Consider the following 18,085-nt stretch of genomic DNA (forward strand, 5'->3'; position numbering starts at 1 on the left):
AGAACTGGTAAGCGCTTTATTATTTTATTTTTAAACTTGAATATAAACTGTACAACGCTTTGTGTAACTAAAACGAGGCATCGTCCAGTCAGCCTACAATTATAGGAATATTGTTGTGATCAGTTGTACTAAACTGCCCATTCCCTTTATGTCTGTTATCATGTTTCCTAAATACAAATAGATTCATTTCTATTGGAAAACTATTACTGTTTAAAACGTAAATAAAGTACATGTAACATTGACATTGTTCATGCACTATTATGTAAAACATATGTAGTATAATTTCTAATTGGTTTTGTAACGCTACAGTATGATTTAAGTAAAAACTGACATCTGTTTAACAGTATTACCTCCATATTAATCAGTCTGTGTAAAAAAAGAAAAAAAACAAACTCGCTGGCACCTAAAAATATGAATTCATTTTAAGCAGCAGCTTAAAACATGCAGTTTCCCTATATGATTAACTAGCCTATAAAATGCGTGTCTCGATTTACATGTAAGTCTATACATACATACATACATACATACATATTATTCGTAGTTTTTTTTTTCTTCCTAAAAAAAGGAAAAACAATTCAAATCAAAGTTTATTAGTAGTCTTTCGCCCATATATACCCAGGTCGGACGACCAATTTACATAGTAGTAGTAGTAGTTGTCGTCATAACAGAATTCTTATGGATGACTATACATCAGAGTATACTATACATCGAATAACGTTAACAAGAAAGTTTTCATTGCTGATTAATTACAATACTTTGAATGAAATATTTCAGTGGAATATAGTTTTATTGTTATAAATTGAAAACAAAAATCGCATTAAAAAATGGGTTTACGTTTAAGTAATGCAGTAATTATGATTACAACTTTCCATATAGCAAATCCAGTGGTCCTAGCTGCCGCCGTGGAAACGTAGGCCTTCAGCATTGCACTCTATTGTCACACAACATAAATATATTACCCATATATTTTACTGTGTGGCTCCTAAGCACGAAATCGTTCTAAAAACAAACTTCATTGTCTTCAACAGAACGAGGTGTTGAAGAGTTCAACAAGCAACAACGACAAGAAAACCAAAGGAAGGACTGGCTGGCCACAGCATGTCTGGGCTTTGGAACTCAAACAGTGAAGCTTTCTATTTTATTTTTTTAAATCAAAGGCTTAAGATAAATGCTTCAAATTGCTTTAATATATACCCGATAAACTATATTTTTCGGAATAATCAAACTTATTTATGTGCAATTTCCCGCCCTGAACAGAAAGGATATTTGAAGAAAAGCATTCCGTTTCTAAGAGAAGGAAACCGATTTGGGAATGGATTATGTCGTCTCATATGTTGTGAATGTTTGTTTCGTTGCTTTATGTGTAAAAAATAAAGCCAAAACTATGTTGTATTATTGTTTTTGAAGTGTAATTTTCAAAGTTGGCTCTTGTTTTTTTTCGTATAAATATTGGTGGAATTGTATGACGATGCAGTTCTATTAATGTTTCATTTGGAAATGTTAAGTGTGATGTTATCTATTTTGTGGTCGTCCAGTATTTGATGATGTTTTCGAACAGCTGTTTTTAGTCTGTGCACTTCCGTCCAGAAAAGTGGAGTTTTAATAATATTGTAGATGTAAACAATGTAATTCATTAAATAAACCACTGTGTTTTTTTTTTTTAAACAAAGCACTATCACTTGTTCTGTATATTATGAACGAACAAAACAAGTCACGTTGATCAACTGTTAAAACATGAATTAAAAAAAACAAAAACATGTATGTTTTGAATAATACCGGCAATAATGATGAATTATGTTTCCATATTAAACATAATCAAAAATAATGTGTAAATACAACTTCATAAAATATGACAATAACAAAAAAAAACACTTTACAAATATTTTCATGCATTTGCATTGCAAATACAAAAAAAAACTCATATAGAACATTTTATCAAATTTCCACGAAGCTGATATATGAACTGGTTAACAAAGTTGGGCAGGGTGTGCCTGGTAACATAGGTGGTCAAGTTGGGCAGGGTGTGCCTGGTAACATAGGTGGTCAAGTTGGGCAGGGTGTGCCTGGTAACATAGGTGGTCAAGTTGGGCAGGGTGTGCCTGGTAACATAGGTGGTCATGTAACAGGTCATTTTTACCTCCAATAGGAAACAGCGAATATGTGAGCGAAATATATATTTAAACTGATGCACGATTTACAACGTGTTACCCAACCAAATCTTAACTTTGAGGTCCGCAAAATGCCCAAGGGCTATGGATTATTAAATTCATCAGATATTTCCTCTTTCCTCTTCACTTCTATTTACGACACACATGAAACAATATATATATATATATATATATATATATATATATATATATATATATATATATATATATATATATATATATATATATATATATATATAAGTGTACTTCTAAAGCACCTACAGAATGTATTGTGCATTGTTCGGGGTGAACTCACAGGATTTATTTTGGTATTATGACAGCTAATCTCTGCAATGACGTCGTATTTGTTCATTTCAGTCAACTAGCCTACAGAAAATAGCGTGTTATCCAAAAAATACATAAATTAAAAACATAAAATGGTCAACTTAAATTGCTACATCTTTTTAAAATGTTACTGTGTGTTAAATGGTGCCTTCAATTACTATTGCAATAAAACATTGTGTGTGTGTGTGGGGGGGGGGGGGGGGGGGGGCTGCATATACTTTTGAGTCAATAAATGTATAATTTTACATGTATAAATTTATGCGTCACTGAAAAACAGGATAGCTAAAATGTTATTCTTGGGGCACCGTCTACCCCACAGAAAGATAAGAAAAGTCTAACACCTTCAACATATTCTGACAATATCGAGGTTGAAGGGTTATCAAAACGAGGCAGAAGTGACCTGTCCTTTTTTATTCCGAGGTCGCAACATGTACTGAGAGGGTCTTCAATGGTCGAGCTGGTAAAGTGCCATCAGTTGTTTTTTTTTTTTTTTTTCAAATTCACACACGTTTAATAAAATAGTTTCCCCATGAGGATGTGAAAGCAAAATTATCAGTTTACCTTACATTTTATTTTCTCCCTTACAGACTCATATATTTGTAATGCGGTGTTAGTATTAAAAAGTGAAAAGATTAAACTTGTTTTCTATATATGATTTAGATTTTTTTTTAAGAAATGGATGGCCGGCACCGTGTGTCGAACACTATTTGAAGTGTTGAAGTTCGTTTTATTAACTATAACTTTTGTGTGTTTGTTTTATAAAATAATAGAGCTAAGGGGGAATATTTTAAAGACCAATCACCCTCGAGCTAGACAAACCGGAGCCTAGAAAAATGTAGGATTTGACGTCAAAAAGCTAAATGTTGAAGCAGAGCTGTGTAGAACGTAAATTGATGGTGGATGTCAGTATCTTGGCCTCAGAGCACCGCCAGAAGCAGATATAACGGATAACAGATTTAACACCAAACTTTTTGCTCCCAATCAATTGCGCGCTCGGTGTTCCTTGGAAATTCGGTGTTAAAAACATTTTGACAGGACACCTGGAAATGACATCTTCGCGCCTATATATATATATATATATAATATATATATATCCTTATATATATATATATATATATATATATATATATATATATATATATATATATATATATATATATATTATTTTTTGTTTTTACTCAAAACAAATTAGATTTTGCATTGAGGTGTTACTTACACTAACCAGTCCTTAGTTGTGATGTGTATGAAAGTGTCTAACAACATATTGGTAAACAATTTCCAGAGAACAGTTTGTTGTATAATTACAATGCAGGTGCGTGCGGTTCACTGTTCATTTTAAATTGTAGGCTTGCATTGTTTGGTAAAGACCCAGTAAATGGCGGGGAAAATATTATATTATTAAAAATATACAGTAAGATTTGTAAGGGTGCGTTAATTATTGTTATTTAGGATTTACACTATAGTTGAATAATCAATACTTTTACAGATTATACATATGGTATATAAAAAGTTTGAAAGAACAAACATTTCTTAATTTAACCCTATGTAACAAGGTAATATTCTAGCCTAATCTAAACGTGTGTGTTGAAATGTGAATGTAAAAAAGGTTAAAAACAAGTTTTCAATCTCAGACTCAATAAGCTCAATGAAAAGCGGATTTCAATGTTTACTCATATTACTGCTCTGTACATTGAATGTATACAATATAAATTATTTGAGAATTTTAACATGCAATATTGTTTATACAATGTCTGTAACTGAATGGCAAACATCTCAAAGTTATCAGCGACTAGAGGGCTGTGTGTGTGTGTGTGCGTGTGTGGTGTGTGTGTGTGTGTGTGTGGGTGTGTGTGTGTGTATGTATATATATATATCTATATATATATATATATATATATATAATGTAATATATATATATATATATTTTATATATATATGTATAGTACTCTTTTGAAAAAAAATTTATGTTATAACAAAATAATTTAATCCGTATATAATTATATATATATATATATATAATCTCTTATATATATACAGATATATAGATAATAATTATATAATATATATATATATATATATATATATATATATTAATAGCGGTCCCTTGTATGTGCTGATAATTGCAGTTAATGTGTTATCAGTGTCAAGATGGAGTCAGGGATAGACCTAACGGGCCATTCCCGTCTGATTAAAGGGTAGATAATTCCATGACCTTGTAACAACCTTATGCTATTGTCACAATAACGAAATAAAATAATAAAATCATCACCAACGGCTAGTCCGTTTTTTTAGTTTTTAATTGGGTTTTTTTTTTTTTTGTTTGTTTGTTTTTTTTTTTTTTTTGTTGTTGTTGTTTTTTTTGCAGTGTCGGCGAGAATATTTGCATTATAATGATTGCTTTCTTTATACCAAACTATTTAAAAAATGTAGATATGCTATGTGCAGTTTTGCTACATTACGACAGGTTATCCCATTGTGTAATGTACTTGACCAATTTAATCGGAATGCCAGCTCAGAGGCACTGGAACCATTTTTAAAGTGGGGGTGCTGGAAGCCATGGATGCAAAACCAGGGGGTGCTGCCGCACTCCCAGCACCCCTAGTTCCAGCGCCCTTGTACCAACTGTGTTCGTGTATTTTAAGTTTATGCATCAACTGTGTAGCTGTATAAACACATTTATTCCTAACACCATTCTCTCTCAAAACTATCAGACTGAGCCTACAACAGAACTTTTATACAAAAAGAACCCTAGTCTTCCATTGCTTTACTTGTCCAATTAACTGCACAGATGTTTCAACATGCTGTGTATAAAACATTGTAGTTATCCAAATTACAACTGTTTATACGTTATGAAGTCAAAGTTATTAAGATAGAGAGTACTTGAGAATTGATGTTGTCATTTCCACAAATATCTACAACCAGCATGTTAAAGTAACACACAGGAATTGAGGGAAATCTTAAGAATGTAGACTGTTGAATATTTTCATAGACCATTTAAATTCTTATTTCTGGTATTACAAACATCTGCAAGCGATTAGTGGCTATCGGGGCCTCCCCCAGTTCTCTTTTCTCTTTCTAGTGAGAGTCCGTAGACATGTTGACGTCAAGTCGGACGGCCAGGAGTCATCCTGCTTTAGAACTGGATGTAAGCAACGCTGCACCGTTCAATTCCGGATGCAATCCAGTCCATAATCTGGTATGTGGATTATTGCGCCCTAAAAATACTCTGAGAGAGCAGCATTCGAGTTTGAGTTGATCTGGACATTTTTTCAGCAACTAAAGAGTGTTATTTTCAACATAATAATAACACACAGACTCGACTCTCGATTCAATGTAGACTACAGTAATTTTAACACTTAAGATCCAAAGAAGCGTGGTATTAGAACTACTGTAAGAGGCACCAATCCTCCAACGTTTTGAATCCGTTGATCAAGCGTGTTCTCAGTTTTAGCTTCCACTTCTGTACACAAAATATACCAATACATAGTATCGCATCTCGGCCCAATGTATTCCATAATTTCCATGAAATAAACTTGTCCTAAAAACAAAGTGAAACATGCAACTTTCTGTGCTGGGGAAAATTTATTAAGATCAATGGAAATCACATTGTAAAAATAGGCTATAATAACACTAACCGGAGGCTTTTTATAGCCTAGTTATATTTGAAAACAACATCATCACCAATACTACTACTACTACTACTAATAATAATAATAATAATAATAATAATAATAATAATAATAATAATAATAATAATAATAATAATAATAATAATAATAATAATAATTTCAAACGATACAATTTCAAACGAAACTGACGGCCGTTTTGCTTTGGTATAAATCTGAATATTTTCTACAGGTCTTCTATTCCAAAAATATGTAGTTAATTTCCATTTATTTAGTCTATATCTGTCAGAATTACCGTCGGCAGCAAAGTCTGGTAACCATGGACTCGCTTCATTGCGAGACAGTTGTACCCACATGTTTGAAAATACATGAATCACGCAGCATAATACATTTATTTTGAATTTGTCTTGGAAACAACTTTTGTGTAATCATTAGTCATATACGAGACAGAAACAAAGGCTTTAAGGGGCCTGATACCCCATGTTTTTTCTATTGTATACGTAATTTTATATATTCACATTAAATCTACACTTTTGGAACGGCGCCATAAGTGTTGGTGGAATGCGACCAAGTGTAAGCGTTGTTACATAGAAACACTAATCTCGTATATTCTGGTGGCGAAGTCGTGGTAGCCTATACGACTTCATATTGGTATATAGAAAAGAGCCGCGGGTAATTGTTTCTGAAGGATTTATGCTTAGCTCAGTTAAGACTTTTTAGGATCACAGGCTAGAAATTAATTTAAGACATCACTCAAGGGTTATCTTCCTCTTCAATGTGTCGCAGGTGAGATCATTCTTGCAGAAACTTTCCATAATTGAGAAATATTATTATTATTTAATTTATTTTATTTTATTTTTTTGCAATTTTGCCTTACGCTAAATTAGCCTGCAGTTTGCTCTAAGTATTGACTTTATAAATGGGCATTTTACATTTTGTGAGCCAAAAGAACACAAACAAATTATAAGTTTGTCTCAAGATTTTCCCACCACTTGCAGAGTATGTCTAAGGTATGGTTTGGACTGTTATGAAGTATCAAAGTAGGGAATTAAAATAAGCAAATAGTAAAGTCTTTTATACGGGTATATTGTAAACCCATTATGAAGTGGTGCATTACGTTAACAAAATATTCTGCAAACAATAATCGTGAAAGGTTATCAGATGTTTTAAATCTGAACAAATCGTTTGCATTTAATACATTATCTTTGCTGCATGTGTTATACACAAAAGAAGAAAAAAAAAAGTGCAAGCCATACGCAACCATAGCTCAAAACATAAATGAGGTCAGGGAACTATGTCTTTTCAACGCTGTATGTTTTATATAGCCTGTGTTGTATAATGAATTATCCAGCCAAGCAGACAGTATTTGTTAGACTGCTATTTTTTTTTTTTTCCTTGGGTTGCAATGTTGTGCAGAAGATCGGGTCTGTGCCCTATAGTGCTGTCAGCAATGACAGATCCCAGATGGAGCCGCTACTGTATGTGAGATTGAGTTTCGCTCCAAAAAACTCACTCGCTTTCCGAATCGTCTTCAAAAGCCTTCTCCGTGAGGTACAGGTTGCTTCGTCCTACATCAACCCAGACAAAATATAGACCTACCTCTGAACTTCCAAAAGCTAACAAAGTAAGAGGCCTACCTCATACCGAGGAAGCATCAAAACAACAATTTTGGAATTGTTGGAATGTTAAACATTGCTATTCAAGCATTGCAAACTGAATATCGAAATCGCTGTTACCACGTGAACATGGTGCCATAATTGTCAGGTAAGCGTTCATTAAAATAAATAAATAAATAAATAAATAAATAATATACAAGTGTTGCACCACCGAGAATTTTAGAATTGAAACATACTTTTTAAAAATAAACTATATGAACATAATTTAGATATTTTATTTAACATCTCACTTTTTTATTTTTATTATTGACAGTTTTTCGTTTATTATAAGCTATAGAAAACTACAAAGCAGTATGTAATTCAATATGATAACCTAACATTATTCCGCAGGTTTCACTCGACTTAATGAAGCAAAATTAGTTCATTCAAGTTCGCAATAAAACGACTACAACCTCACGGATCTAAAAAAAAAAAAAAAAGGTTCCATTCATTTATGTTAATACTGCTGTGCACAATATAAAATTTACTTTTTTAGTCTAAGTTAAATTTCTAAAATTAGTTGAACAAGATTATTCTTTGTATTATACAGAATGAAACCAAACTATAAAGAATTAAAAAGGTGTGTGTGTGTGAGTGTGTGTGTGTGTGTGTGTGAGTGAGAGAAAATATCTCATCAAAAATAATAGCCTAACTTGTGAAAAAAAGACGTTGTGTGGACATCCCCACTTTGTAAAACATCTTTCTAAGACACAAAATATTTATTTTATTGTCGACGTTCACCCTGTGTGTTTTGTCTGACTGGATTTAGAACTAGTAAATAAAATTATAGTGAAAGTCAATTAGAAATCCTCACAAATACAGGAACGTACGTGTGTGTGTGTGTGTGTGTGTGTGTGTGTGTGTGTGTGTGTGTGTGTGTGTGTGTGTGTGTGTGTGTGTGTGTGTGTATGTGTGTGTGTGTGTGTGTGTGGCTTGGAGGGCCTCTATTGAGCGTGATTCTCTTTTCACTTTTCTCCATACATACATACATACATACATATATACATACATACATGCATACATACAATCATACATACACTGACCAAGTGTTTAACTTTAAAACACTTATTTGTAACACTTCGAACAAGTCACTATGTTTATAATTCTAAATGTGTTTAGGATTTAGACACATTGTCGTGCTTATTTTGTAAACTCTTGGAGGTGTTTATGATTTGTAACACTTTTTAAACATTTGCACGAGTTTATAACAGGGCTGGTGTTTAAAATCTAAACATTAAACTTAGCAAAAACGGTACAGATTAAACACATAATGTTTAACAATTATTTAGAGTTCCAAATGATTAAGGACTAGTGTTAGACCTAATTAAGTACAAACACTGCAGTTCAGGAATAGAACATTTCTATTTTACTATACACACGTACCATTTAGATATTGAACGTTCTTTGGTTTTACAGTGACATGCAGCATCGTAAGATCTGACATTCTACCGAGGTCAAATGTAGGTTTCAAGCTATAGCTGCCAGTATTTCTCTGCTTGGTATTTACTATTCAACCCCCAAATCTGTTACACGGCAAACCAACAGAAAAAAACTGAGTATTTTGTCCTTTGACAGATTTTTTTTACATGAGCATCAGCACTGATGTTGCAAAAAAACAACCGAAGACATGACCTCCTCATCCATCCATCCAGCCATCCATCCATCTATACATACATACATACATGCATACATACATACATGCATACATACATAGACCCATATGTACATATTTAGTCAGATTAACAGGATGCTTTAAAACGTTTACAAAATGCATTATGTCAATAGTTTGTTTTTTGTTGTTGTTATTGTCGTTTATTTTTTGCATCCTGGCCTACTTAAAAAACGACATTCTATTTGCTTACAGCATTGACAATGTATTTATCTGCCCCGATATATCTGAAATCGTACCGCCATTAATTAGAAATGCATAGAAATGCGTTTCTCTTTCCACGTTCTATAGCCCCTACCCCTTATTGGCAAAAACATAATGAATACGTTGCTGAAGCAAACACAATATGTTGCTTATTTGGTCATTTTAAAAGGGTAAATCGTTCCAGTATTGGTAAAATATACCGTAAGTAAAGGGGTTTATTTCCTGCACGGCAGAGGTAAATCATGGATTATGTGCTTGTGCGTGTTCAGTTAATGGGTGTTAACCTTCTTTAAACGAAAGGCTATATTTATATCATTAAGGATGGACACCAGCTCCTTCTATTAGCCCTAATAGTTATGTTATTTTTACTAAACGATCCGGATTGACAGTAAGTGACCCCCCCACTCGTTTAGAACCATTTTCTTTCATTAATTTCAAAAAGCAAGAGACAATAAACATGACTTGGGAGCAGTATGATACATTGCATACTAATCCTTAGGTTTAAGATATTATATTTGGTTTTTTAACTGTAGTCAGTACAAATAGGTGTAACATGTAAAACGTATTATTTAAATTAAATACAAATGTAATATTTTTTAATGAAATTAAAATAAAAACACATTCACAATATGAAAGCAAAGAAGCGAATACTTTGAACGCATAACCTGTCTTCAGAGATACCACAGTGCGCATTGTTAAAAAGGAATGTATTTTATGTGTGTGTGTGTGTGTGTGTGTGTGTGTATATGTGTGTGTATATATATATATATATATATATATATGTGTGTGTGTGTGTGTGTGTGTGTGTGTGTGTGTGTGTGTGTGTGTGTGTGTGAGAGAGAGAGAGAGATAAAACTAATACTGTGTTTCTTTGTGGCCTTTAAATTAATGACAATGGACGTTTTCATTTTATTTTGTTTTGATGTTGTTGTTTTTTTTCAATAAATCATTTCTAAATAATGACGCAACCGGTTGTTCATTTGCAATAACATGTCACTGGTTATTATCTGAAAAAGGAGTTTAAGTTTCCATTCATTTTTACAATTTAACACTTTTTAGCAAATAAACCGGCATTTTTTTTAGGTCGTTTTTTCCTTGATAACACTGCTTCAATGGGCCTAATATTGGGAAACACATTTTTATGCATACTAACACACTTGGTGTTAAATTAACTAAACTAAAAACGGGTTGTTATACATGTGACACTTAAACACAAATCGACATTTAACGTAAGCTATAGGCACTATTATGAAGGGATTGTAAAAGGCGCACATTAACGTAAGCGTTTCACATAAGCAAAGGCATTTTTATTAAAAGAAAAAATACAGTTGCATTGGTAATAAATAAATAAATAAGCATAAACAATTTAGCTCAGAGCATATGTCCTTTATTGTAGATTTCTGGTCTCTGACATACGGACTGTTATACAAGAAGAGATGTAAACTATAAGCAGTGGAACAGTAAACTGGAATTTAATTGGCGTCGTTCTTCTTTTGTACGGGGGGGGGGGGGGGGGGGGGGGGGCGATTTCTGTTGACCACATGGCTCTGGAACAACGGGGGTTAATTATACTCGGGCGCCATCCACTGTTTCTTCATTAGATCTCTCCGTTTCTTGTAATCCGAGCACATTGATTGAGTTTTCTCACAATAAAAAAAGCACATATATAGGCTTGTGAGAAACTTAATTTGTTATTTCTTAAATCCAATTAATGTTTTATTAGTCATCATTAATCTACAAATGCATTACCCTGTATTTTATTTAGACTTCATAACTCATGTTCTATAAACTATAAATGGTCGTATATATGAATATCTGCACATGCCTTATTGTCTGTGTGTGTGTGCCAGTTTGTTTATGTAGTCTAGCAGAGGCGTGCGTAGGAATACAAATTTGACCGCTATTGGGGAGGGGGGCATGAAACAATATGTGTGCATATATGGTTATATAAATAAATAGCATTACACTCACTCGCCATTTCAATTAAAGTCCATACGCTGTGGAGCTTTTTAACACTGACACATCTTTCTGCAGTTGCAATTGTAACAGGTAGCGTTGCCAAAAGCAACTATAGGTGGAATACATCAGGATACAGAAGTCCCAGGTCGTGTTCTTTACAGACCTTCATCAATTCTGGCAAAGACACTGTATTGTCCGATTCCCGGGCGTTACAATAGGCTCGATGTGGTGTACAAATAAATCGTACTGCATTGAAATTCTTGATTCAGCTTCACAAGTGCTTTCCCTTTAGTAGATATTAACAGTCCTTTCAGTTTTCAAGATAGGACGCGGCTTGGGGTGTTTCTCCACTTTTCTGATCTCATTTATTGCAGCATCAAGCTCAGGGGGAAAAAAACTATCTACTTTATATTTCTCTTGCAAAGGTTAAAAAAACGTAGGATTCTGGCTATGCGAGTCCCATAAAAATGTTCCAATGTTTTTGTCCGGCGCCTTTTCTTGAATGTTGGCATTTGCAGATTCAGTTCAGCTTTTAAAGAGTGCTCAGAACTAACTTTTTGCCCGCTCTCAAGCCGCGCACATCTTTTGAACAGCTCTCTACGACACTCACTGCACTGGCTAAATCAACGTTCTCCCTCTGCCAAAAAGTGCTAGCATAAAACAGCGTCATTTTAAAAATGTGCTGTTTTTCCACTTGTACTACTGCAGCTGGACTCAAACATCAGGGGGACACGAATACGCAAGCGTCCTTAACTAAGTTATGAGGAGAAATACGTTCAGTTTGTGAGTGTCAGTGACAGAAACTGCACACACAATACACTGATAAGCATAAATGTGCACGCCCCTGAGTCAATCCATGTGTGTGTGTAAACCGAGAACATAAACAGTAATCACACCATTTTAATTAGAGTTGATGTGAAATTAAATAATCAAGCAATTACTCCAAAAAAAGGGTCTCTTTGATGGGCTCTGGTTATTGTGATACGTGTTTTGAGCTATTGCTTCACATAACGCTCGCTTTAAAGTTGTAGACAGATTCATCTGTGTCCTTCGTGCAAACTAGAGGTCTGTGTCATTGAAGAGGTTTCGGAGTTATCGGATGACGACGTAATCGTGCATTCCCTGTTTTTGAAGCTGGATAGATTAATTCGTCTAATGGTAAAGTAGCTACGTCTTATTGTGTTTATTATTGTATGATTGCACCAGTAGGTCAAGGCAAATTGATAAATTGGGGAGACCGGGTTTGGTTGTCAAACGGGTTTGTTGTCACAGTGCTCTTAACTATGAAACTAGATGGCGCAGGCAGGTGATACTAACACTGAAATGTGTGTTCTATTGTCTGGAAGTCAACCATCTTGTAATTCCATCTAACATAAAGGTTAGCGCGCACACACACACACACACACACACACACACACATACACATATATATATATATATATATATATATATATATAATATATATATATATATATATATATATATATATATATATATCTCCCAAGTAAAAAATGTATATCTTGTTATTTATGTTATAACTCTAAGTATGATTTGGAGTTTGTTTGAACTGTTGGCCATGTTAAATTGAACCAGATCCTGGCTATCTTTTGGTGTAAAAACAAAACCAGTAGCTTCTCCCAGTAGTACTGAGAGAATTAAATTATCACGTAAAGTCTGGTTGGGGCAGGTTGTCACATTGTTTTGGAGGTTGGTTGTCACATGTAAATCGTATAGGAAGAAGTTTTATATTTTTTCTTTCTACTTTGTACCAAAATGTGGGATATGTCACCATAGAGTGCTTATTTAAATTATTTACTGTTTGTCCTCTGGTTCTCTGGAGGCTGTGGTATTATTTTCTAGCATGCGTCAACATTTCAAATATATATAGGTCTGTATTTTTTATTTTCACATAAAAAGTAAAAATACAACTTATCCGTCATTGTACACAGTAGAAATATTATGTTATTTAAAAAAAAAAAAAAAACTAAAAATGTTGCGTTATTGTCTACTGTAAAAGCAAAAACATACGTTGTGACAACCAACCCCATATCGTGTGACAACCAACCCCAGTATGGGGCAGGTTGTCACAGGTGACCGCGCATTTTCAACCATCTAAATATCATATTTGGAATAAAGTTATACTGAAATAAAAAAACATCAATTTGTACGTGAAGAGTTATTCTTCAATATAACAAGGAACAGAACCTCTCAGCGTGTCACCACATTGAGGGAAATAATAAAGAGTAGAAAGTGTGACAACCAACCCCCGGTCTCTCCTACCTGTGAAATCTTCTTCTTCTTCTTCTTCTTCTTCTTCTTCTTCTTCTTCTTCTTCTTCTTCTTCTTCTTCTTCTTCTACTTCTTCGTAGTAGTCCTGGTAGTAGTAGTAGTAGTAGTAGTAGTAGTAGTGGTATTGTTGTGTAGTGATTTGCATGACCTGACAAAACGAGCAGAGCACCAAAAACACAAACAAAACTTTGTGCTTCGGTAAGTTGCTTTCAAATAGTTGTGTTATATGACAAGATATTTTAATTCAATTACACAGTAATCAAAACGACCCGAATAAAACGTATTGTTTAGGTTTATGTTTTAAATAAATGAGACCTGAGTAGAGTCTATAGGCCTCTATGAATAAAACATAATACCACATGAAGAGTTTTAAATGTTTTTATGTATTTGGTATTCAGTTCCAATATCTTGGTGCTAAAAAAGAACAACTATACCAAAATGAGGCTTTATATCATATAGGTCCCAACAATAAAGTTGATCCCTAACCTTAAAATAAGCTGAAAATATGGTTTTGGTTCAATTTTCTGTAATAGATTATTATCCTAGCAAAACATAATTTCATTGTTTATTTAATCGTTTGGTTTTGACCTTTACATTCTTTGTTTAATGTGATGTATGTTTGTTTTTTGTTTAATTTAGTTGAGTTTTGTTTAGTTTTATTTATTTATTTTAATATAAAATGCAGAACTATAGGCGATTGGCAGTTTCTGAATATTAGTTCAGAGAAAAGGTCTACTAATCCAGACGAGTCATGTGTCTAAATGCAATGAAGCTATTAGCACTGCCATAAGTGTCCTTTATAATCACTGTGATTTAATCCAGGATTATATACGAAGAGCAGTTTCCATTGCTGTGCAATATAAAAGTAACTTCAAACCAACACAGTAACTATGGCAACCACATTTTGGTACTTTTATGTATTGTATCACACTTAACCTTAGCCCAATCACAAAGATAATAAAAAAAACGTAAAACCAAAAAAAAAAAAAAAAAAAAGCAGGAAGGAAAAAAGGAAAATCTAAGGCAAATTGAAAAAAAAAGTTTAAAACGTCTGGTATTCTTGTTTCTTTAAAATGCAGGGTCAATTTGGTAGTGCTATCTTAATACTTTACACAGTATTGTACAAAATTGTACACTCCTCAAATACTACACACAAATGAAAGCCCTACAGTGTAAAATCAAGTATATAGGTTTGCAATAGATAATTGAACACATATTTTGTAACACTTTTTACATGTCAAGCTCTTTAATATTCTTAACGTGTTTAGAAAATAACCGTTTGTATGTGTTTAGAAATAAACACATGGACATGTTTATAAGTTGTAACCCTTTTTAAATATGTAAGCACATTTATTTATACATTTGTGTTTACAATCTAAACACCCAGTATACAGTATAGGGTTAGTCAGCCCTTGCTGTATATTAGGTGCTAGATTTTAAACAAAACACACAAGTACAAAATAATCTTTCAAAATGTACACATTTTTAAATGATTTCAAATTTTAAACTTGACTAATTCTTTGTAAATGGATAAAGAAACATAAAATGAATGAAAGTGTGGAACAAATGATTATTAATTATTTAAACAATTTGTCAAATTTTTCAAAAAAGAATGTACACACACATGTGTGTGTGGTATATATATATATATATATCTAATTTTATATATAATATATATATTATTATATATATATATCTATATATATATACTTACATAACCGTGTATGAAATGCATAATTACATTAAATTAAAATAAGTTGTTCCTTGACCCTGTTCGATTTTAAAAGGACTTAAAAGTATTGTACTGTAGAAAGGGTACATTTCACCCTCAGTATTTGAGATGTCATGAGAACTTATTTCAACCACTAGGGCCTGGATACTAATCACAAATTTCAAACCCATAACCAGGTTATGCTTATGCTCACCAATAAAGAAGCATCAGTTTTTAAAATATAGTGTTTATTCACAGAAGATTAAATTCTACAACTCCTTGTGGCAGAACAGAAAAAAATATACACATGGGAAAACATTATTTACATGAAGACAAAACAACATAGCCACCCAGATGCAATTTGATTTGTCATCATTAGCTAATTTTATGGCATGGAATTAAAGAGCACATATGTGACTCAAATGATTTTCTAGGTCTAAGTACCAAAACACTTTGCTGTATAAATAAATACATTTGAAAAAAAGACCAGACAATGCTAAAAAAGTAAAGGACAACTACTTTTTGTTGTTTGTTTTTTCATGTCTTTCAGCTGTTGCAAAATGCTTTAATTTAATAACCACAAAAAAGATATGTGCAAAGATAGCTTGTCAAAACTAATGTAGTCACAGGATAGATAGAATTTGTACATTTTGTAGATGTGTTAAGTAGACATCAGGCCCGTCAAAACATTGCTTTACTTACATAGGTGTCTGACATAGGTGTCCATGGTTCCAACTTGTTTTTCTTCGACCACATTAAAGACTGATAAATACTGATTCAATCTTCAAATTTGTAACTCTCCCTTATCAAGCCCATAGCTGAAAAAAAACAGAGGAGAAATTGCATTTCACTGAAAGAGAAATAGTACAGTATATACAGTCAGGTAAAGCTTAATGAAATTTGCAAAGCACTTTTATTTTGGTTTATTTTGTACACATATATTTTACATTGGCATTACTCACTTTCATTACTTTTTTTTACTTACATATTTGACCATGGCTCTTCAGCACTCTTCAGTTTCACTCCATTACAGATTCACAGGCAGGCAGTGTTTTTAGTCTCCCTGAATTCCCTCTCTTGGTGAACTGAAATAAAAGCAAAAAAAAATATTGATGAGTGACTAAAATAAAAACCATTTTAACAAGCTTACCTTCGATGTTCGTGGAGTGAAAGAGCACAGAGTAGCAGATAAAGAACCAACTCATTGGATTGATAAAACATAAGCGTTCTGGTAACATGATAGCAATTACATGCACTTATAGGTATGGCACAGTGAATTTGTTTTAAACAGATGCATAGAAATGAGATTATAAAATATCATGTACTTCTAGATTAATGAGTTGTGTTTGTGAAACATTACCTAAAAGTCTTTTTTTTCCACACCATTTTGTTTCCTGGGTAGTAAGTGTTATTTCCTAATTGCTTATGCCTCAAAAGTATAGAAAATGGTGATTATTCCCCACAAACTTTGCTTTTGTGACCAGGACAGTGATATTTCAAAATATCAGTATTTCCAATGGGAAAACGGGCACATGTGTGTCTTTTCGTTCACATAAAGTCAGAAAAAAACAACATATGAATCCAAATTAACCTGTATTTATACTAAAGTAATACAAAAATGACTACAAAAGATTTAGAAGTGAGTAGTTTTTCGAGATTTACGATTATACTGTATTATACTGTATAAGCAATTAGGAAATTACACTTACTACCCAGGAACAAAAAAAAAAAAAAAAAAAAAAATTGTTTACACGGTATTATCAGACATTATTTGAACTGTCCTTACTTTTTGAGGTCGACATAGATGTTCATGGTTTCAGTGTGTTTTCCTTTTACCTCCTCATTCAAAGTAGACAATAACAATGATAAAATTATCATTTTTTATGTTTAATAGTTTTCTCATTTCCATAGCACATTTCCTACTTGGAAGAGAAATAATGAGAGGAAGTAATATAAATCTCATTTCAATGACAGGGAAAAACATAGAAAAGACATATTGGAAGTGATAGCTTAGAAGGTCTTAATAATGCCTATTAGCATTTTCTTGAAAAAAATGAAACCATTAAAAAAGCATATTAATAGAAGGGATTAAATAAAAAAATTGACCCACTCACTAATTGCAAATTACAAACTTGTACTTATTAGTGGTTTCTTTTTATTGTAAGAAGTTTCTTTCTTCTACTCACAAAAAAAAGGCATCCAATTCTGGGTTGTAATTTGCGATTAGTGGGTGGTTCAAAGTTTGGATTTAATCACAGCCTATGTTAAAATACATACATGTAATAAAACTGTGTTTTAAATTAAATTAATAACAAATCAAATTAATCATTAAGCTTACCTCAAGGTACAATGATGACACTTAGATGAATACAAAAACATTTTTATTTATATTTGTATACTTAGGTCACAACACATAAGGAAAGATATTACATTATTACATTTTTTTTTAAAAGTTATAATAATAATAATAATAATAATAA

At 32.7% G+C, this 18,085-nt stretch overlaps 1 protein-coding gene across 1 annotated transcript in view; it reads left to right on the forward strand.

Annotated features, from left to right (window-relative positions):
* LOC121320785 (heart- and neural crest derivatives-expressed protein 2) overlaps nucleotides 1-1,672 on the forward strand; it is a 2,876-nt gene extending 1,204 nt beyond the window's left edge. The window contains exons 2-3 of the mRNA XM_041259416.1: nucleotides 1-7; nucleotides 1,029-1,672. The exon at nucleotides 1-7 is cut by the window's left edge and continues 536 nt beyond it. Coding sequence (XP_041115350.1) covers nucleotides 1-7; nucleotides 1,029-1,127 — 106 coding nt within the window. The 3' untranslated portion in view covers nucleotides 1,128-1,672. The remainder of the gene's footprint in view (nucleotides 8-1,028) is intronic.
* The last annotated feature ends 16,413 nt before the right edge of the window (nucleotides 1,673-18,085 follow it).

This window comes from Polyodon spathula, chromosome 1 (genome assembly GCF_017654505.1).
Source record: "Polyodon spathula isolate WHYD16114869_AA chromosome 1, ASM1765450v1, whole genome shotgun sequence".
NCBI lineage: Eukaryota > Metazoa > Chordata > Actinopteri > Acipenseriformes > Polyodontidae > Polyodon > Polyodon spathula.